The 19,723-nt window shown below is 46.0% G+C and overlaps 1 protein-coding gene across 3 annotated transcripts in view; it reads right to left on the bottom strand.

Moving 5' to 3' along the window:
- LOC139761617 (uncharacterized) overlaps positions 1–19,723 on the bottom strand; it is a 152,861-nt gene that overhangs the window by 11,122 nt on the left and 122,016 nt on the right. For all 3 annotated transcript variants that reach the window (XM_071685876.1, XM_071685878.1, XM_071685877.1), the window contains 2 exons: positions 1,349–1,459; positions 35–161 (listed from right to left, as the gene is read on the bottom strand). In XM_071685876.1, coding sequence (XP_071541977.1) covers positions 35–161; positions 1,349–1,459 — 238 coding nt within the window. The remainder of the gene's footprint in view (positions 1–34; positions 162–1,348; positions 1,460–19,723) is intronic.

Raw genomic sequence — 19,723 nt, 5'->3', positions numbered from 1 at the left:
TGCTGAAAAGATTACGTTACTATTTGTTACTCACCGCGTACAAGGTCGCCCTTCATGGTGGATATGGTGGTGTTGATGTCTGAGGAATAACCATCCCTGACCAGATACTCTAAGAGGCACCTTGTATTGCTGAGACACTGTGTCACACTATTCATGAAGCACTGCAATATGAAGGGACATATGTTAATTAACTTTAAAAAACATTCAACATGTTTCACAAACCATCTCAAATGTATAACTGAGTTAATCAATAGACTTGATCGAATTTATACGCATAATAAAACTGGAATATAATGAATTACAATTCCACAACAGTACAAGAAGTACAGGTTTTTCAAAACAGGTTCACATAAATCTGGATATCTCACAATAATCAGACTTAATATTACAGTCACTGGATTACATTTATAATGCAAGAGTTATAAGTAAAGTTGAGAGGGTTCTACACAGTTCAGGGCGAGGAAAAGTTGATAAAATGACAGGTTAAGACTGCTTTACTCTTGCTTGCCAGGAAGGTGAGGGGGTATGTCATGTACAGGTTATGGCAGAATGAAGATATAAGATAGCGAGTGGAGAAAAAAGAAAAAGAAAAGAAGAATGTAGAACCTGAATCTGCCGGAAAATTAAGGTAAATGGATGAAAAAAAATGTTCAATACAATGCCTTGATGGCAATGGAATGACTTGGGATCATTGGGATCATATACAAAGGAAGCATTTGCTGCATGACAGATGTATGAATGAAACCCCTAGTCTCACACTATGATAAACCACAAAGCAATACTGTCACTGTGCAAGTTCACGTTTCACTCAACACAATGTGCATTGATTGAGGGCGTCTGCGTCATTATGTTGCAGATGATGCACATTCCTGATGTACCCCCATTAAAAAAGGAGTAGTGTAAGAACAAAATTCTCCATTACAGGTACTTTCAAAAGCCAGTGTACTAGCAACATCCATAAGACCGAACGACTGAAATGAGACCCCGTGTCTTACATTTATATGTGAGAGCACTAACCGTGTGCTGTCCCTTGTAGGACCAATTTCTCTCTCTTTCTCAAAAAAAAAAAAAAAAAAGGAACGGCTGCTGGTGAGGTGAAGGCCCTGATAACATGAAGTGACCAACATGTAGCATATTGTATCATGCAGCACAAGGCTGAATAGTCTAGAGTGCTGCCTCAAATGACAAATCATTATGTTAAATTAAGAAGGTCATGACCAGATGAACCTAAAGTCAAAAATAACAAATAAGGTACAAGAAGAAATTCTTGTCATTTTACTTATAGGTGACTAGTAATTTATTCTTGTGAAATGAACCTAAAAATACAAAGCTTCTCATTTATACTTACAGTGTTCCCAATGTTTCTTAAACCCACAAGCCCATTGTTTTCACTTAATACACCACTAGACGATGTATTACTGATAGTGGTTTGATGGCGACGTGACAAAGAATCTTCATCCTGTAACAGCAAGAAAAGTTTCAATTAGTAAAATTCTCGGCCTGTAATGAACATATGGTTGTGGCCACAAAACATTCAAACAGATGACAACTACCATATAATAAAGCGTGCCTCCTTAAAGACATATTAATAGGTTTATGGGGCTCTTGGAGCTCCAAGGAAGCAGGGTAAGATGGGCTCCTTTGTGGGACAAGGAGGTCATCAATACCAGAATTCCGTTCTGTCTAGAGACGACGATACAGTACAGACTTGTCACAGGTGACTTCTCGCTTACAGTATTACCATTTGCAGGTAGAGCCCACAGGCACCAAATGCAGAGGGCTGACACTTAGAGGGATAGTCCAGCAGAAGGAGCACGATGAGGAGCCATGAACTCCAGAGCAACGTTTGGCTTTGTAAACATACAGTCACCTGCTTTAGGATAGCCTACTTTCCTTAGTCATATGTGGAGTGCAGTTTCAAGCTGTCCCTGGCCACTCTGCTGAACTCGGGATCAAACCTCAATTATATTTATTTACACACTACTTTTCATCATGTGATGTTTACCTAAAGCCTGGACCAGGAAGGAGAGTCTGCCCACAATGCCAGAGCCCCATCATCAGAGACCACGTCTCTGTTGGATGAATCAATTGCCTCCAGAGGTTTCACCTCGACAGCACATCATTCCCCTCCATGAGGGATCACTCAAAAGAGCTCTGGCCATGCAGCAGCCAGTAAGAAACGTGAACTCAAAACATCTTCCCAATCCCATACACTGCCCGCATAAAATCCTTCATGTACCAACACAAAATACACAACCCCACTGTGCCCACACTAACTCAATTCCTTCAGTGAACTCTTATTCCCACACCAGAAACATTTTACAACTTAACACCAACGAAATGAAAGACTAACACACAATGGCACTCTATATTTAAGAACTCTCTGTATATGCATAGATCTCATTCATGAAACCACCCTCCCTTCAAAAACTACACAAGCATCTACATACTCCACCTCATCAACTGCCCTGCCAATCACAAACTACAGAGCTATACTACCACATCTAACAACTATCTGTGTTGATTTCAATGCCCATCAACCCGCAAAACTCAAGCTTCACAGCCAAGATCTTCAAGGTGAACTGCTCATCAACCACCTGCATCCTTTTAATATTCTCAATATGTTCTGCCAGTCAACCAAACTCTCAATCCAACCCCTCCATTAGCCAACCTCATCAGACATCACTTTCTGCACACCAGAAGTGCATACAGACTCTCCTCTAACCACTTACCTATTCTGATAACACTCCATGTAACCCATGTAGCCACTAATAATACATACACACTTTACTGTTTTGTCCTCTCAAAAACGTAAAGTTGAGAAACTTTAGTTGTACGTATGACCCCTTTTCCTTCTTTTTTTTTTTTTTTCAAGAAGAGCACGTTAATGCCAGCCAGGCAGCACTTTCCTACACCTTCCAGAGCCCTTATGGTTATGGTAACGTGAAACACGGCAATAATCATCAAACAAGTATGCGTTTTATGTTACATGACTGGATCAGTCCTAGCTGACCATAGTTGCTACATCAGCAATGAATCTTCAACAACGTGATATCACAAGAGGTGTCATTCAGTTGACTCCAACAGGATTTATTTAGACCATCTAATGAAGAAGGTTTTACACACATACTGGGCGTAAAGAAATGAGTACGGTAGTATGGTAAGGCTATACGTGATTACTATTTCTGTTTTAAGCGGTTAAAGTTCTACATTCGTTTGCCCCGTCCCTTAACTTTGCATATGTCTACCATGTCTTTCCTCCTAGATACGTAAAAACATACACATACGCCAACCTGAGCCAGGTACCCACTGATCGACCAACCCAAAGGAATGATGAGCAACTGGGCAGAGTGTAGGCCGACTGCCGCACCCAGGATCCGACGCTTGGCTGACCCGTGTTGACTTATGGCCAGTAACATTAGACAATATAACACCACGGTGGTGGTTTTGTCCTTGACTGGTAGGGTATGTGGTAGAGCCCCCTGACTAGTGGAGTATGTGGTGGTTTTATCTCAAGATTGGGGCTCCAGGAACAGGGTGATGCAGCACAGACGGTCTACCAAGAAAGAATGGTGTACTTAGCAACCTTTATTTGGGGATGTTGAGAAGAGAAAGAAATAAAGAATGGCTCAGAGCATATACGGCGCGAGAAGAGGAAAACAAGTATTGGTAAATGTGGCCAAAATAAACCTCAGATGGCAGCCCATGGGCAAGATGCCAAGTAAATCGTCGTCTAAAACCAGTGTGTGGCGTCACTGACAGCTAGCGACACCCTCCCCCTCAAGCCACAGCACCTCCTAAACACCCCTGACGTCACACACACCCACCTGCTCACGGCTCCTGCACCTTACTTTTCTGCCTTTCTTGGCTTTAACCGCGGCAGGGGCGGTGACCCTCACTCGTCCTCCCGCCTGCTGGTAGTGAAGCAGCAGCAGCAGAAGGCCGCCCACAACCAGCGTCAGAAAGACGACGGGGAGCGCCTCTCCCAAGGAGCGGATGATGAGCGGGAGGCGACCGCGGGTTTGCCAGCGGTGATGACGAGATGGTCTCATGGCTGGAGCGGCTGCAGGTCGGCGTGGTGACCTCCGCGAGCCGCCATGCACCACACGTCACCTGGGTCTCGGGGCGGCGGCCACCATCACACACACACACAAGTCCCTGCTACGAGTAAATACGAGACAGAGGCACTGGGCCTTGCGCTGCGACGACACACGAGCCAAGCCCGGACGTAGCCTCACGCTTGGCCATGGCATACTTAGCCCACTCTGGCAACACCAGGCGCGCCAGCTGCTGCCCCTACTGCAGGATTCATCTGGGTCGACAATGTGGGGCTAGGCGGCCAAACATACCCCGGGAAAGATTGGCCGCACATACCCCAGGCCAGGATGATTACACATACCCTGGGGTAGGGTGACACACATACCCCTAGGGGGGAGGGTAACCACACATACCCCGGAACACGACCCTTGAGCACTATGGTGAAACACTTGAGCAATGACGGTACGACACTTGGGTATGATAATGGTCAAGCCTTAAAACTGAATCATGGATCAGGTCAAAGGTCACATCATATCTCAGGGATGTGCCGTCGCGCAATAGGGGTCATCCTGCTTCAATCCAGCACTTATAAAATGATGTTTTTGAATACAGGCATAACATGGCTACAGAACCTCACTTTGTTGGACATTGAGGCACCCTCTTATGTTCTAGCCTTCATTAATATTAAAAGCTAACCATTTTCCTACGTAGTCTTAAGTGCTTCTCGCAGTTTCACGAGCTCGTGTGGGAAAGACGGTTGAGCATTTAGAGTAAAATCCTTACTTGGTTCCCTCCTCACCTCTGTTCCCCTTAAACGCCTTCAGCGACATGCATGAGATACATGTTCCGTATTCCCCCTCTCCAAAATATCCTAGAATAATTCCTCTATGTATATGATGTAAATTTTCTTCAATATACATGTATAATTTATGGATATGAGTTCCAGTTCTTGAACAGAGGGTTTGTGTGTGTGTGTGTGTGTGTGTGTGTGTGTGTGTGTGTGTGTGTGTGTGTCAACAATGAATATGTCAAGTAGACAAAGAACAGACCCCGCACAGCAACCTCCGACGAGGCAGCCTAGCCCCGCACAGCAACTTCTGACGTTGGCAGCCTCGCCCGAGCAAGCCTAACCATCACACCCACCAACTTCAGGATGCCTCCTACATTGCGGGCACCAGCGACCCCTCAGGTACGCTAGGGACTGAATAAGAGAGTAGTGGTGTATCCAGTAAACTGTTCCCTCCCCTCCGTGCACTAAGGCACCTACTGTGGTGCTTCGAGTGAGTATGCGCTTACCGTATGTTCCAGATGATGCCTCAAAGCTTGCTCACCGCGAAAGTTTCCCCCAACAAGAACATCTACAGCTATACATTTCCCCATGACGCATTTCGCTACAGTAGCGCTACAGACGTCTCCACCACGTGTACAGGCGCGTGTCACTTGCCACGTGTGTCACGTTGGTGTGAAAGCTCCCTCACCCATACATAAACTAAAATACCCTAAGTGGGGAATGGTTGATTTGGGTGGAAATTCCTTAGTGTTGGAACTTGATAGCTATTCTGGGGATTTCAGCATAAACAAAGGACCTACAAAATTCAAACCCGCTTAAATCATATACTTTCGCTTCCTTTGAAAGAAATCTAGAGCCTTAAAAATATGTATATGAAATTAAATATTTTGTCTTCCTTTAAAACTGATACGTTGAAATCATTGTCAATTACTCTACAATACTATTATTACTTCTATGGCTACTATACAATTCATATTTCACCCCGAAACTCCTATATTCTTTTGGGCATTCCGTTAGTAGTGTAATGTACCACAGTAATATAGCAGCTGCAAATGTGGCTAGCGTGACCTGTTAATGCCAACCCAAAAACACGTTATCAATTAAACAGAAAACCAACAGTTCTCGAGTGAGTGTCTGTCAGTACTCCTGCTGAAATGCCAGCCTTCAGGGCTACAACAGCGAACTCTTACAGCAAACAAAAGCTCCAGCCAACAAATATATCTTGTACTCACACCTGCACCTCTTTGCGTCAACACATTTCTCGAATCCTTCCACCCTAGCGAATAAACAAGCCTTGAGATGTCCTTAATTCCTTGACCACGACTATACGATCCTCGAGAATGACGACACGAACCTTGAGCATGACGGAGCGAGGCTTAGTATTATAGCAATGGTCTCTGCACCATGCCATCTTACCTAAGGGTCTCATCGTCGTGCTCAAGAAACTACCAAGACCCCGGATCATGGTCTCTGTAAACCTACGAAGATCCTCGAACTTAAGGGTCTCTGTGAACCTCGAAGATCTTCGAACTTAAGGGTCTCTGTAAACCTCGGAAGATCCTCGAACTTAAAAGTCTTAATATACGTCGCATATCTTTGAAAATTCTGTGGTTAGAACGTGTGAATATACATTGTGTGGTACCAAACTCCTCATATTACCAGAGCCTCTACCGCGGGAGGCCACATTATCACAGAAGAGAGCCATACATGTCACTAGGAGAGGCTTCTGCCCCGTTCTTGCGTCAAGGGGCCGGTGTACTGCAAACGCAAGCCAAACAGGAGACAAGCCTAGGAGTGTCACCCTCATCATCCGCCCCTCATGTGCTTCACATGATGACGCAATGGATTCCATTGTATGCACCGCACTGACGTCATGCCCCGCCACCATCCCGCAAGGCTTACTGGCACATCCACGACGCTCTCAGTGTCGGAGATGAGGGAGGGAGGGTATGGCTTCTCAAATACCTACAGTCCCCCTCAACCCTCGACCACGACAGAACGACTCCTTGTTTTTTTTTTTTTTTTTTTCTGGTGCGTGACCTCTGACTTGACCCTTCCGGGACTACTTAAAGGTCAAGCAACTATACCCAAGAGGGGTCGACTCGTCGTGCTCCAGAGCCCAAGTAGATGGTGCATGTGTACTGTGTTGTGTAAGTATCACATTACGTAAGGCAACCTTGGCAACTTTCACAACAACAGAGTATCGCACCGACCGCGGTGAGGGAGGCTGTCACCGATGCTGGTGGTAGGTCTTCGTTTAGTAGCTGCTGGTGAGGAGTCTTCGTATACGTCAACATTTAGCTGCTGGTGAGGTTTCGTAGGGGTCAGCGTTCAGCTGCCGGTGAGAGTCTTCGTATACGTCAACATTTAGCTGCTGGTGAGGTTTCGTATGCGCTTAGCCGTTGGGGCTTCATACAGGGTTAGTAGAGTTTGGGCCGGAGCTGACCAAGCGTTTCTCGGTACCTCCAGCACCATACATCACCAACTCATTCAGTGGTTCCGTTTCTGCCGATCCTATAAGTCCTCTCACCCTTGCCCGTTGGGAGTAAGTCGTCGACCGCCTCCATCATAACTACGACTCGACTTTTCGATGAGGTGTAAGACCTTTTAAGCGGGGTCTTCACGCCGCTTGCAGGATGTGGAAGAAAAAATAGTTTCGAGCGTTTCCGAGTTTTGTAATGTTACTCTCGAAATCGGGGGAAATAAAAACCGTTTTGAATATCAAACATGTAATGAAGGTGGACAGGGGTGACTGGTGTCCTAACCTCAGTGCATCAACTATCAAATCCATGATACATGGAATACAGTAGCATTATATATATATATATATATATATATATATATATATATATATATATATATATATATATATATATATACATATATATATATATATATATATATATATATATATATCACCAACGTCTGGCAGCCTTCCAAAGGGGCAGCAACTGCATTCTTTAGCATTACCCAACTCTTCCCACGACACAGTAGCTCTCCTTGTAACCCCCCCCCCAAAAAAAAAAACTCCTCCACCCCTCCTCCTCCGCCCTCCATCCTAGCTTTACCTAACTTTTTCCGTCAACGCCAAATTCGCAATCCTCTGATCTGATGCTAGCAAGTAGCCTCGCCTTGGGCCCCCTAAGCGCTGGTAGCTACCCTAGTTGCTCTCTCTCTCTCTCTCTCTCTCTCTCTCTCTCTCTCTCTCTCTCTCTCTCTCTCTCTCTCTCTCTCTCTGCCCGTTCGCTGTGACAGACTACACTGTCCCTAACTTGATCGGCCCCACAAACATACACAGCACCTCTCGCTTCATGGGTACGTGATACAACGTAATCCAACCCCTTGCGTAGTACCGTCTGGCCCCATGGTAGTATCACAGTCGCAATTTAAGGGTAGTAAACCCGCGCTTCACGGGTCTAACGCCCGGGTCAAGGAATCAGCATTCCTCCTGTGACTTACGCAATCAGGAATTTGTTGACAACTACGGTTTTATCTCGGTCAGTGGTGTGGGAGCGGCGTTACGTGGTCGGCCAGACCCGCCACGTAACGCTGCCCTTCCCACTGCCTAATATAAAACCGCAGGTGTCAACAAATTTCCCCCCATTGCATAAGTCATAAGAATGCTCTTGTCTTCGCCTGGGGGCACACAGCGATTGATATAACGGATGACGATTCTCGGGTACGACGGTACGATCCCAGGGTATGATGGTCTAGTCTTCGACAAGACATTTTCATAAGACTTAGATGAACTTCAACGAACATTCTACCAAAAGGGTTGTATAAGAGTCCTCAAGGGTCGTACCGTCGTCCTCAAGTTTCGTGTCCTTGTCCTCAAGGGTCGTATCCTCGTCCTCAAGGGTCGTGTCCTCGTCCTCGAGGCACGCGCCGTCGCGGTCAAGAGTCGTCACGTCGTGGTTAAGGGTCGTAACGTCGTGCCCTAAGTGGTGGAAGAGGGGTGTCACAAGAGTACCACTATACCCTGGGCCCCATGAAAGCAGCAGGACAGCACAATAAACAAAAGGCGCCAGGCGCGGTGATGACATGACGCCTTCCGCCGCTAGAATCCTCACAGACCATCACCACATCAGACCCAGCTGCACCTCTGGGCACCTCACACACCAAATCACACAGCTGAGTGATGCCTACCGTGGCCAGCCACCTGCTCACAGCCTCTGGTTCACCATGACACGGAAATCGCATCCGCAACTCCACGCTCAAGATTCAAATTCGTTACGCATAAGTCAGAGAATATATGAGCTGAAGTGGACTTCCTCATGGTTCCTCCTTAAGTAAGAGAGTTGAATATACACACTCCTCTATTATAGTCTATATCGACTAGAGAAATTTCAGTAGTTAAATCTAATTCGCACATCTTCCGTCTATTTCGTTCAATTCTAAACTCGACAAATCATTTTACACATCAATAATCGAACTACCAGAGTAATACATCGAGAGATTGCAATATTACCAGTATCATCTCTACAACCATTCACTCGACTTACGACAAAGAGTAATATAACATAAAACGAGAATAATTCACTTATATCCTATAACACTGACGCGCGCGCGCACACACACACACACACACACACACACACACATACACATACACACACACACACACACACACACACACAAGTATGATGCTTCTACATCATGCTCGCCACCGTCACCTCCTGCCACCAGAAATCCCTCGTCCCCAAGTTGCAGTTTGGTATACCACATCCACCTCGAGCCCAACGGAGCTTTTACACACACGCCATAGGAACAGTCCCCACCCAAGCACGAGAACACTTCAAACAGTCCATATATATATATATATATATATATATATATATATATATATATATATATATATCCGTGTAGCCCCCACACCTTACTGCCTGACTGGTCACTCCTCGCTAGTTGGACGGAACCCGGTGTTACGTTGCTGACTGACTTTTCACGCCATCAATTATCATCCTCTTAAGTAAGACGGCCTAGCGTCTAACCCGAGGCAAAAGGCTAGAATGTCATATCCAAGGGTCGTACCGTCGTGCTCACGGATCGTACCGCTGTGCTTCAAGGCTCGTACAGTAGAGTGGTCTGGAGAATATAGGATCTATCTATATACCGTACCGCTTGCTATAGTACAGTACTACCGTAAAATACTGTAATTTAAGATGGGTTTACCAATGGAAGAATCTTGCGACGATCTCGCCCTATAAGCCCTACGAAGCCTTGTGTGTGTGTGTGTGTGTGTGTCTCAAAAACGTCCTTGTGTCTTATGAGTCCACCCAGCTACCGAATAGTGCTGTGCCAAGGCCTCTCTCTCTAGGTGGGCCGCTGGTGACCTTCTGACCCCGACAGGTGTGAGCCCTGGCGACGTCCAGGAATAAAACGGGTTTTAGTGAATGTAAAGAACGCCATCTCTCTCTCTCTCTCTCTCTCTCTCTCTCTCTCTCTCTCTCTCTCTCTCTCTCTCTCTCTCTCTCTCTCTCTGGGGAGAAGGGGGGGGGGGACAAATTTAGGATCTAATAGGGTTTAAACTGGTCCATCAAATGATTACATATATCATACGCTCTGAGCAGCGTTTATACCAAAAGAGCGGGAAACTTTTTCCAAGATATAGAAAACGCTGGGCTACAACAGAAACCGAAAAAAAAAAAAGCTCTGGCCCATCCCAACCAATAACTCCAAACCAGTGAACGAACCCACCAACAGCACACTACTTAACCCCCACGAGCAAGGAAGTCACTCCTCCTGGATGCCCCCCTAATCAAATTCCAGACACGGCCGTGAAGGATCACCCTCCGTACATTTCGCAAGGTCTTCGTCGTCCCCAATGTTAACAAGTGCTGTGGTGATGGGAGTGGATCAACCAGCCAAGGGACAGTCAGGCCCGTTCTAAGGTAATATTCCTCACCGTCTCAGTGTACATCCCTCGACCATTCGCATTCCTCAAGACACTGGTTCATCATTTCTCATGGATGCCTTTCACTTCTCGTGCATGGGAATGCACACTGGAGGTGTTGTGAGGCCATTTCTATAATTATCTTTTTATTGTTTCATTTGTCTTACTGATTCCTCTAAGACATTTACACTCACCTTTTTTTACTTATCAGCTGACAGTATATGTGTTTCCTTTAATCCTGAATTCAATACGATTTCCAATGTTGACATTTCGGTCTTGCAGACCCTCGCTCCCCTAAACCCTGGGCGTAACTACCCACGAAACAAATCTGATGGAATATGTGGGTCATCTACTTCAGCCAAGTGGTAAGTGGTGGTGGTGCTGGGCCCAAACAATCCTCCTGAGAAATGCTCGCGCAAACCATTTCGTCTTCTGTCTCTACCAGTACTGACCCACTGACCTGAACTTTTCAGATACATTGCCTACTTGGACGGTCGTGGTGTGGGTGATGACTGTGACGGGTGAGTGTCATTCGTCAGACGATTATGATTACCATGGCACTGGTCGAATACTTGGGGGAAGGCGGGGGGAAGGGGGGGGGGGGTGTCGAGTCGATGACACTAACAAAGTTAGGGATGAGTTTCTCGAGCACGACGGCTCGCTGTAAATACACGAGGGCACGACCCTTGACCAGTGCTCATGGGTCGTACACTCGTGCTCAAAGGTCGTGGTATCCCACTCGGAAGAAAAACCTCACAAATCACTTCAAGACAGAACCATATGATCATTTCCTTTGACATCATCTAAACAAACCCTGTTCAAACATTCCCGATAACACGACTGAAAAAGACACTTATCTCTTCTATAAATATTTACATTCGAAGTACCTTCGACAAGATAAAATACAGAGATAAGGCCAATCTATACTTAAGCAATCAGTGTTTCACATTACTAAACAAATATAAATGGACACCGTATGTTGCCACCATCTATGTAGAGAGTAACTGATAATGTTGCTTTTCTCACGGAAGGTGACCACCGTCCACCATTTTCTTCTCATCCATTACTTGTAAAGACAAAGTTGTGCTCTGTGTACAGACAATCTAGTTGGCCATGGCCTTACCTATCCGCGCACACCTGTCTCCTATACCACACTGGCTGGCTACCCACACACATCCTAGAACCATCGCCAGGTCTTAATAAGCGTTGCCTATTGAATATACTCCTTCCTTAACACTTTCGACCATACAAGTTCTGTCAGCTGGGATGAAGAGACATTCCGTCCACGAGCCACCCCAGATAAGCTGGACTCCAAGATACAAGGGTAAACATCGTAAACTGTGGAGGCGCTTGTCAACACATGGACCTCGAGACTACTGACTGAAGGCATGAGAATGAAAGAATGATTGAGTCGGTCCTTGAAATACATATCCCCCATCATACATGGGATACTGAAGTATAAACCTTCATACATGGGATACTGAAGTATAAACCTAACAGAATCTCTCCTCTGGCTCTAAACAAGGTGTAAGACAACAGCATGACTGGCTGTAATCAATTTCAGGCGTTGCAGTGAAAGTCCAAATACTAGGAGAGCTTGGACGAGTCAAACAGGTTCTTGTGTAAGTTCCACACACTAGACGAGAGGGAAAGTTCCAAGAAATCACAGTGAACAGGTGAAACCCTTCGTTGGAGATGCACACCTGGTGCCCACTGCAGCATCGAAGAATTAGCAATGGTTACATTCAACAGTCCAACATTTTACTCTCATCTATACCTGACTCCTTCTTCCCCACCACTGTCGAATCTAAAACATTACAGTTCAGCCCTAAATGATCATGGGTATGTTAGAAAGTAACCACTGTTTCTAGTCAGCCAAGACCTGCGTTCAGGGCACTTTACTGGCTGCTTCTTCCCATAGTTTTACTGTGGAGATCAGTCATACGAATACGGACCGTTAGGATGTCCCCTTTCTTTGTCCCCTCAGCCTACAAACTTTACCCACACACAGAAGCCGGTGTAAAACCAGCTAGAAAACTTGAAAGATTCACCATGTGTCTTCTTAGTCAACTTCTCAACGCTATCTTCTTAACGCTACCTTGCTAACGCGGGAAATGGCGAATAGTATGAAAAAGAAAAGATAGATAGATAGACAGACAGATAGGAGAGAGAGAGAGAGAGAGAGAGAGAGAGAGAGAGAGAGAGAGAGAGAGAGAGAGAGAGAGAGAGAGAGAGAGAGTACTGGCATTACAGGTCGTGGTAGGAAGATCACGTGACGAGGGGGGTTGGTGTTGCAGCCGCACCCCGATGTCCCCCCCCTCCCCCACCCCCACACAAAAGCCCCACAAGTTCCCAGAAGGACGACTTCAGCACTTACCCACTCCCTCAACCCCCACCTGATCCGTCGTCTGCGTCAAAACCAGACGTCACAGACAGACAGACAGACAGACAGACAGACACACACACACACACACACACACACACACACACACACACACACACAACCTATAATCCAATAAGGTCCCTGCACGACCGACCGCGGGTTATAATACAGGAAGAGGCACATAGTGTTAGCATAGCAAGCTGGAACTTTAAGCTCTCGTTGATCTACGGTCGTACCGTCGTGCTCATGGTGGTCGTAAAGTCGTGCTCAAAAAGTTTTTAAGACAAGCCGGGGTTTTGAGTTCTCACAATTCATCCACATTTGTTATGGGTTTAACTCTGGGTTAAGTTAGGTTAAATTTTTTTTTGGGGTGGATATGTTAAGTTAGATTAGCTTAGGTTAAGTCCTGGGCTATGTTAGGTTAGGTTAAGTTACTTTACGTTCGTGTACGTAAGGTTAAGTTCCCGTGTACAACGCATGGAATAATATCCTTTACCTCACAATAAGTACCAGCTCAGAATTATCGCTATAATCGCCTCCCATATAATGGCTAGGAAGCAGTTCCCAATCTCAAGAACTCTATATAATTGCTATGCCGACCATAATCACAGAATTGCTGATTCCGTTAGATGCATCGCTTTGGCCTTCAGTGGCGCATGCGCCATGTGACGTCACACGTCACCAACTGTGCAACACAATTAACTCGCTGGTTCCGTTGCTACAAGGACGGGCGGCGAAGCATGGCACGTTAACCCCATACACACGACGGTACGACCGCTGAGCACGACGGTACGACCTCAGAGCACGATGGTGCGTTCCTTTCGTATGACGGTACGACCCTTGGGTACGACGGTGCGTCCATTAGGATGGTAGTCCGATCCTTAGATACGACGGTGTGCCACTTAAGAAGTTACGACCCCGATGGTACAACCCTTAAGGACAACAGTACAACCAAGGAACACGAGCCTTACGACTCACGTAAAAAAACTGGCCATCGCACTCAAGGGTCGTGCCACTGTGCACAAAGCGCCGTACCGTCAGGAGGTTTCGAACAGTGCAAGTGTTTGCGGGGTCACCCTGATGGATGAATCAATACGTCACCACTAGTGTGACGGGCCGTCACGCCGCCGGAAGTGACGGACACAAGGGGACGCTTAACTAGGCCACCAGACACGGCGGCCAGGCCAGGCAACACCGCCCATTCCGTTTTCTTACGGAAGTACTAGTGTCGGGGGTCTGAGCGAGGCGTTTATCATTCATCGGTCGCACCTACCACCACTCACCAACCCCTACCACTACCACCACTAACCACAACCACTATTTCCATCTTAATCATCATCATAATCAGCACACCATGTAGTACCAACATCAATACTAACTACCAGCAACCACTAGTACTAAAAATTCCCGCCCGCCTTTAACTGAAAGACCTCAAATGTCTCCCCATCACACAGATGTCAACAAACCTACAGTCTCTCTCTTCCCGTTTCCTCCCACACACTGCCATCGCCCCCTCGCCCTGTTTCCTCCCGAGAAAGTTTCGTAATTAACTCGCCTTAAGATACTGCAAGTTTCACTAAACCCTCGACACTCTGGTGATATCAAGACCTCCTTTACCATCCACCTTCTCGAGCACTTCCAACTTTCTCGTTCGCTTCAACACAGCTTCGGACCGTGCCAGTTTTAATACAGTCATCAACAAAGCCATAAACCTTGGGCTACAGAGATGTCTTATTCCATGGCTTGCAGACTTCCTCAGTGAGCGTCGTCAGGGTGCACGCTTCCGTGGGATCATCCCCACTTTCCAACCCTTCACCTTTCGTATGCCACAGAACACACAGGTGGGACCCTTTGGCTTCCTCATCCTCACAAACGATGCCCTAATGGCTGCGCCTGCTCGAGGGTAGTACGTCGAGAACTCTTCCTTTGTTGTCAACCTTAACAACAGATCTCAAGACTACATCGCCCACCAAAACACCTTCTAATACCTTCCATGACTGGACGATAGCCGATCGTGTCACCATTAAGACAAAGACCACAGACATACACATCAGTCTTGCTTTTCTAACCACGTCCCAGCCATTCCTGTATCACTAGGACCCAGCCCCCTCCAGGTTGTTCAGCCCTCAAAGCTTCGCACTGTCACATGGAATGATGAAATCACCAAAATCCCACAGCCATCGTCTCTCTCTTCTTTCTTGACTTAAAACCCCTGGACTCCCTGCGACTGAAATCAAGAACACCTACAAAAATTTCCACCATTCCCAAACTCACTTAATCCCCTCCCTCGCCTGGTCTTCCTTCCCATCCACCACATAACAGAGGCAACTAGAAAAGATCCAGAAAACAGCATAAAAAGACCATCCCTACACCACTAGACGAGAAGTGCCTCACACACTGGTCCTCCCAGCTCTTTTTCTAGCCACCAACTGGACCTCATCCTCCAATAACGGGAGGAACCTACTGGTCCACCTTAGCCACCGTCACCTCTTGCTCACTGAGACCCTTCACCCTTGAAGTGTATAGTTTGGCACCACAACCGCATCGAGCACGTAAAGACGCCACAGGAACAACCCCATCCCAACCATTACGAACATCATCAGTAATACTGTCATCCCACTGTTTGTATACACACTCCCTGTCTAACTCCTTCCCCCTTTAATGGCTCCCTTATATACTGCGTGTGTATCTTCTCCTAACCTAACCAGTCAGTACCATTACTTCCATCACCACCACCATCATCACAATACAGCAACACAACACCCCATCACCACCACTATCATCACAATACAGCAACACAATCCCCCATCACCACCACCATCATCACAATACAGCAACGCAACCCCTTCCCATCACCACCACTATCATCACAATACATCAACAAAACCCCCTTCCATCACCACCACTATCATCACAATACAACAACACACACCCCATCACCACCACTATCAATAGCATCAGCAGTGCTAGCAACACCAACACCACCAACACATGGTCTCCAACACCACCACGGCCACACCAGCACCAACAGACACACCACTAACACACCAACACTAACAGAGGCAGAGATACAAGCTGTATTACACAATACATATGTTTATCTCCACTACCCGTCAGCCTTAAGATCACGTAACAAGGAAGACGTCATTGAGGCATGATCATAATGCACACCAACCACACCAGACAGGAGCCATCTCCGGTAGGAATACACAAGTGACTCCACTCCTACATGAACGTTCAAAATATTCGACCATCTGACGAAGCAGTTGCAGGGTCATATCCTCTTGTCACCTTGGATACCTGACGGCGACGGGGACGAAGGGCTGCTCTGTATGTCGGGAGGCGAGTGCACCCAACCTTCTCTCGAAGGCGATTTTCGCAAATCACTCCAGTCCTGACGTCACTCTCAACTCGCGGTCGTCCACAATGTTCGACCACTTCCCCTTCGGCCGCCAAGCATGAAAGCAACGCTTCCTCATGACGTCAGCAGGAACAAACCGGTCCGGAACGAGGTCGTAAAAACACATCCCACTGTGACGTCATGGTGAACATGTTCCTCCCCGACGGGTAGAACAGCGGCGGGGCGTCCAGCGAGGCGCCATCTGGAGCGACGAACACGTACGAAAATTGTCATCTTGACAGCAATATTTACCTCCCCAAAGAGACGCTAAACCGATGCCCAAATGTATATATATATATATATATATATATATATATATATATATATATATATATATATATATATATATATATATATATATGCAAATTATGTACACTTTTTCTGCATATATTACCTTAAATTTCAAGAGATTCCTTCTGTTTCCACAGGTGAGCACGGAACCAAGTGATACAGCTGCTCCTCTTACCAATCAAGCTGTTTAAGGCCGCGCCCCGCAGACCACCCCCTCCCCTCATGCACACACACACACACACACACACACACACACACACGATGCAGCACAGGTGATCGGGTGCATTTAATTAATATTCGTCCAATGAGTTAACCGGATTTTCGCCAAGGCTCACCAATATCTCACCTCTAAAATTAGTAGCTACGTCAACTGTCCAGATCAGGGCACAAAATCCAAACACCACTATCTCTTCTTGTGGCATCTGTCTTCGAGCTGGTGTTATTTTCTCAGTGTCCCGTGTCGATTATTCCACAGGAGAAAGGTGATTTTCCCAGAGGCAAACTCGAGAAATATCTTTCCCGTTTGTTGCTCGTAAGAACACAGATCCTGAGTGATTTCATTTGTTCCAAGCAGTTCTGATTTTCAAATTTTCACAGGAGACAAATGGATACTTTGAATATAATCTAACTAGACATTATCTCCAGTTCTAAAAAATATCTTTTTTTCTTTTAAATACAGACAACGTGATGTGTCTTCACCTATTTTCTCTCCCCCCTATCTGTGAATGCTCGCAGAATCCAGCCTACCATTGATGAAGAAGCGGTAGAGTCTTTCTTATGCACGGTGAGTAGAAGGCCATGTGGCATTACCATTCCCACCACCTTATGCACTCCTCTTCCGTGGTATGCTGTAGTTTCCTCGTCTCTTATGTACCGTACTAGTTGTATTTCCAAACCATCTCCCACAGCCAAGATGACAACGACATCTCCGTTCAGCATCGTATTATCAGCGAACCAGAGGAGGCCGTAAATCATATCTGTTAATTGTCTTTTCATGTCTTCTACAACTATGACATTAATTCTGGCATCCTTTAAATGCAATCTGTGTTTAGAGTAAATGTCGTATATCACGTTAGTGAGGAGATGATGATGAGACACAAGAGTGTAAATATAGCTCCCTGTGAAACAGCCACTTATCACTGGGGCTTTGGGATGTCTGATCCTGCCTGGTTTACGAAATGTTGGCATCTGTTACACAGAAGTGACCCATCTCGCCATTACTCCAGTCATTTCCATTTCATACACCTGTGGTGTGACACCATAACCACACATGCTACAGATCTGGGATACTGTAATGGTATTACGCCTTCAAGTGCATTGCACTTGCTCTAAAAATCTTATCTCGATGACCGTGTATCTGTGACGCATGAGTTCCTCGCTCTCCTGACGATATCTTTAACCTGTATTCTGTAAGTTGTTCGGCACACACACACACACACACACACACACACACACACACACACACACACACACACACACACACACACACACACTGTTGACAACGGCTCCCCTGACGACACTGCCCTCCAAAACACCTTCAGCTGCCTCCACCTCAACTCCATCCACGTCACTGTAAATCACACCAGCACCGTGGTCATGCATATCAACCTGGCCTCCAACCATTACTCCCGACACACACACACACACACCCACCTCCTCCTGACACCGGAGATCCCTTGTCCCAGTGTTGCAGGTCGGCACATTAATCGCGTTGAGCCGTTCCACAACACCGTACAAATCGCCGCACGAACAGCCTTACCCCTCTAACAACTTGGAAACTTATCAGTGATTGGTACAAGTGTAAATTACCTACGCCTGTCCCTCCTTCTCCTCATCTGTGAAAGTGTCATATTGTTCAACTCCCCTTTTAATAGCAGGCGTTCATTGTTCTCGATATTTCCTACGTTTTTTCACCACCTTTTGACTGCATATATATATATATATATATATATATATATATATATATATATATATATATATATATATATATATATATATAAAATGTGTGTGTGTGTGTGTGTGTGTGTGTGTGTGTGTGTGTGTGTGTGTGTGTGTGTGTGTGTGTGTATCTTTGTTATGGTCTGGGTGGTGGTAACACAATATTTCTGCAAGCATTCCACCACAAAGATGCTTCTCTACAACCTTGACATTCCTAGCCACACCGCACCATCCACCCGTACCAACACATTATTCCTGAGCATCACATCACATCGCATCTCCATCACCTCTAGACGCCATTCATCAATCTTACTCTCAACTACTGACAGCCACAAGGTCCTTGAACAATCCTTTGCTTATTACCTTCATACCGAGCCACTGCTACAATTAATCCTATCTACAATCTCTTCTTTTTCTTTCTTCTTTTTTGGTCGAAATTTCAGAAAACTCACGAGGACTCTTGGTCCGCACACTCGTCTTCTTTTCGTAAAGCCACCAATACAAGAACGATCAGTCATTCTTTTAAGATATTCACAACCTTGCCCTATACCTTGCTAAGAATTTCACAGAATCTCATCCCTCTTAGTCATACGTTAATCATCACTCTTGGACCGTCTCCCTGCAGAAGATTAATTCACAGCCTCCAACCATACTGTCAAACACACTCTACATACACATCTGGGTTAAGCCTCACACTCTACATACACATCTGGGTTAAGCCTCACACTCTACATACACATCTGGGTTAAGACTCACACTCTACATACACATCTGGGTTCAGCCTCACACTCTACATTCACATCTGGGTTAAGCCTCACACTTTATCATCCCCCATCACGTCATTACCCTCCATTTACAACCCCCTATAGCCTTCCCATCTTATGTTCTAAACGTACTAGATCATTATTACACCTGTTACCTGCAGTCTCCCGCCTCCTTCTTTCTCCCCATAAACTTCTCCCTGCTCCCCACAACTCTCCCAGCTTCCCA

This window comes from Panulirus ornatus, chromosome 41 (genome assembly GCF_036320965.1).
Source record: "Panulirus ornatus isolate Po-2019 chromosome 41, ASM3632096v1, whole genome shotgun sequence".
NCBI classification, from domain to species: Eukaryota; Metazoa; Arthropoda; class Malacostraca; order Decapoda; family Palinuridae; genus Panulirus; species Panulirus ornatus.
The sequence above is the reverse complement of the archived record's forward strand: the minus strand, read 5'-3'. Positions and strand labels throughout refer to the sequence as shown.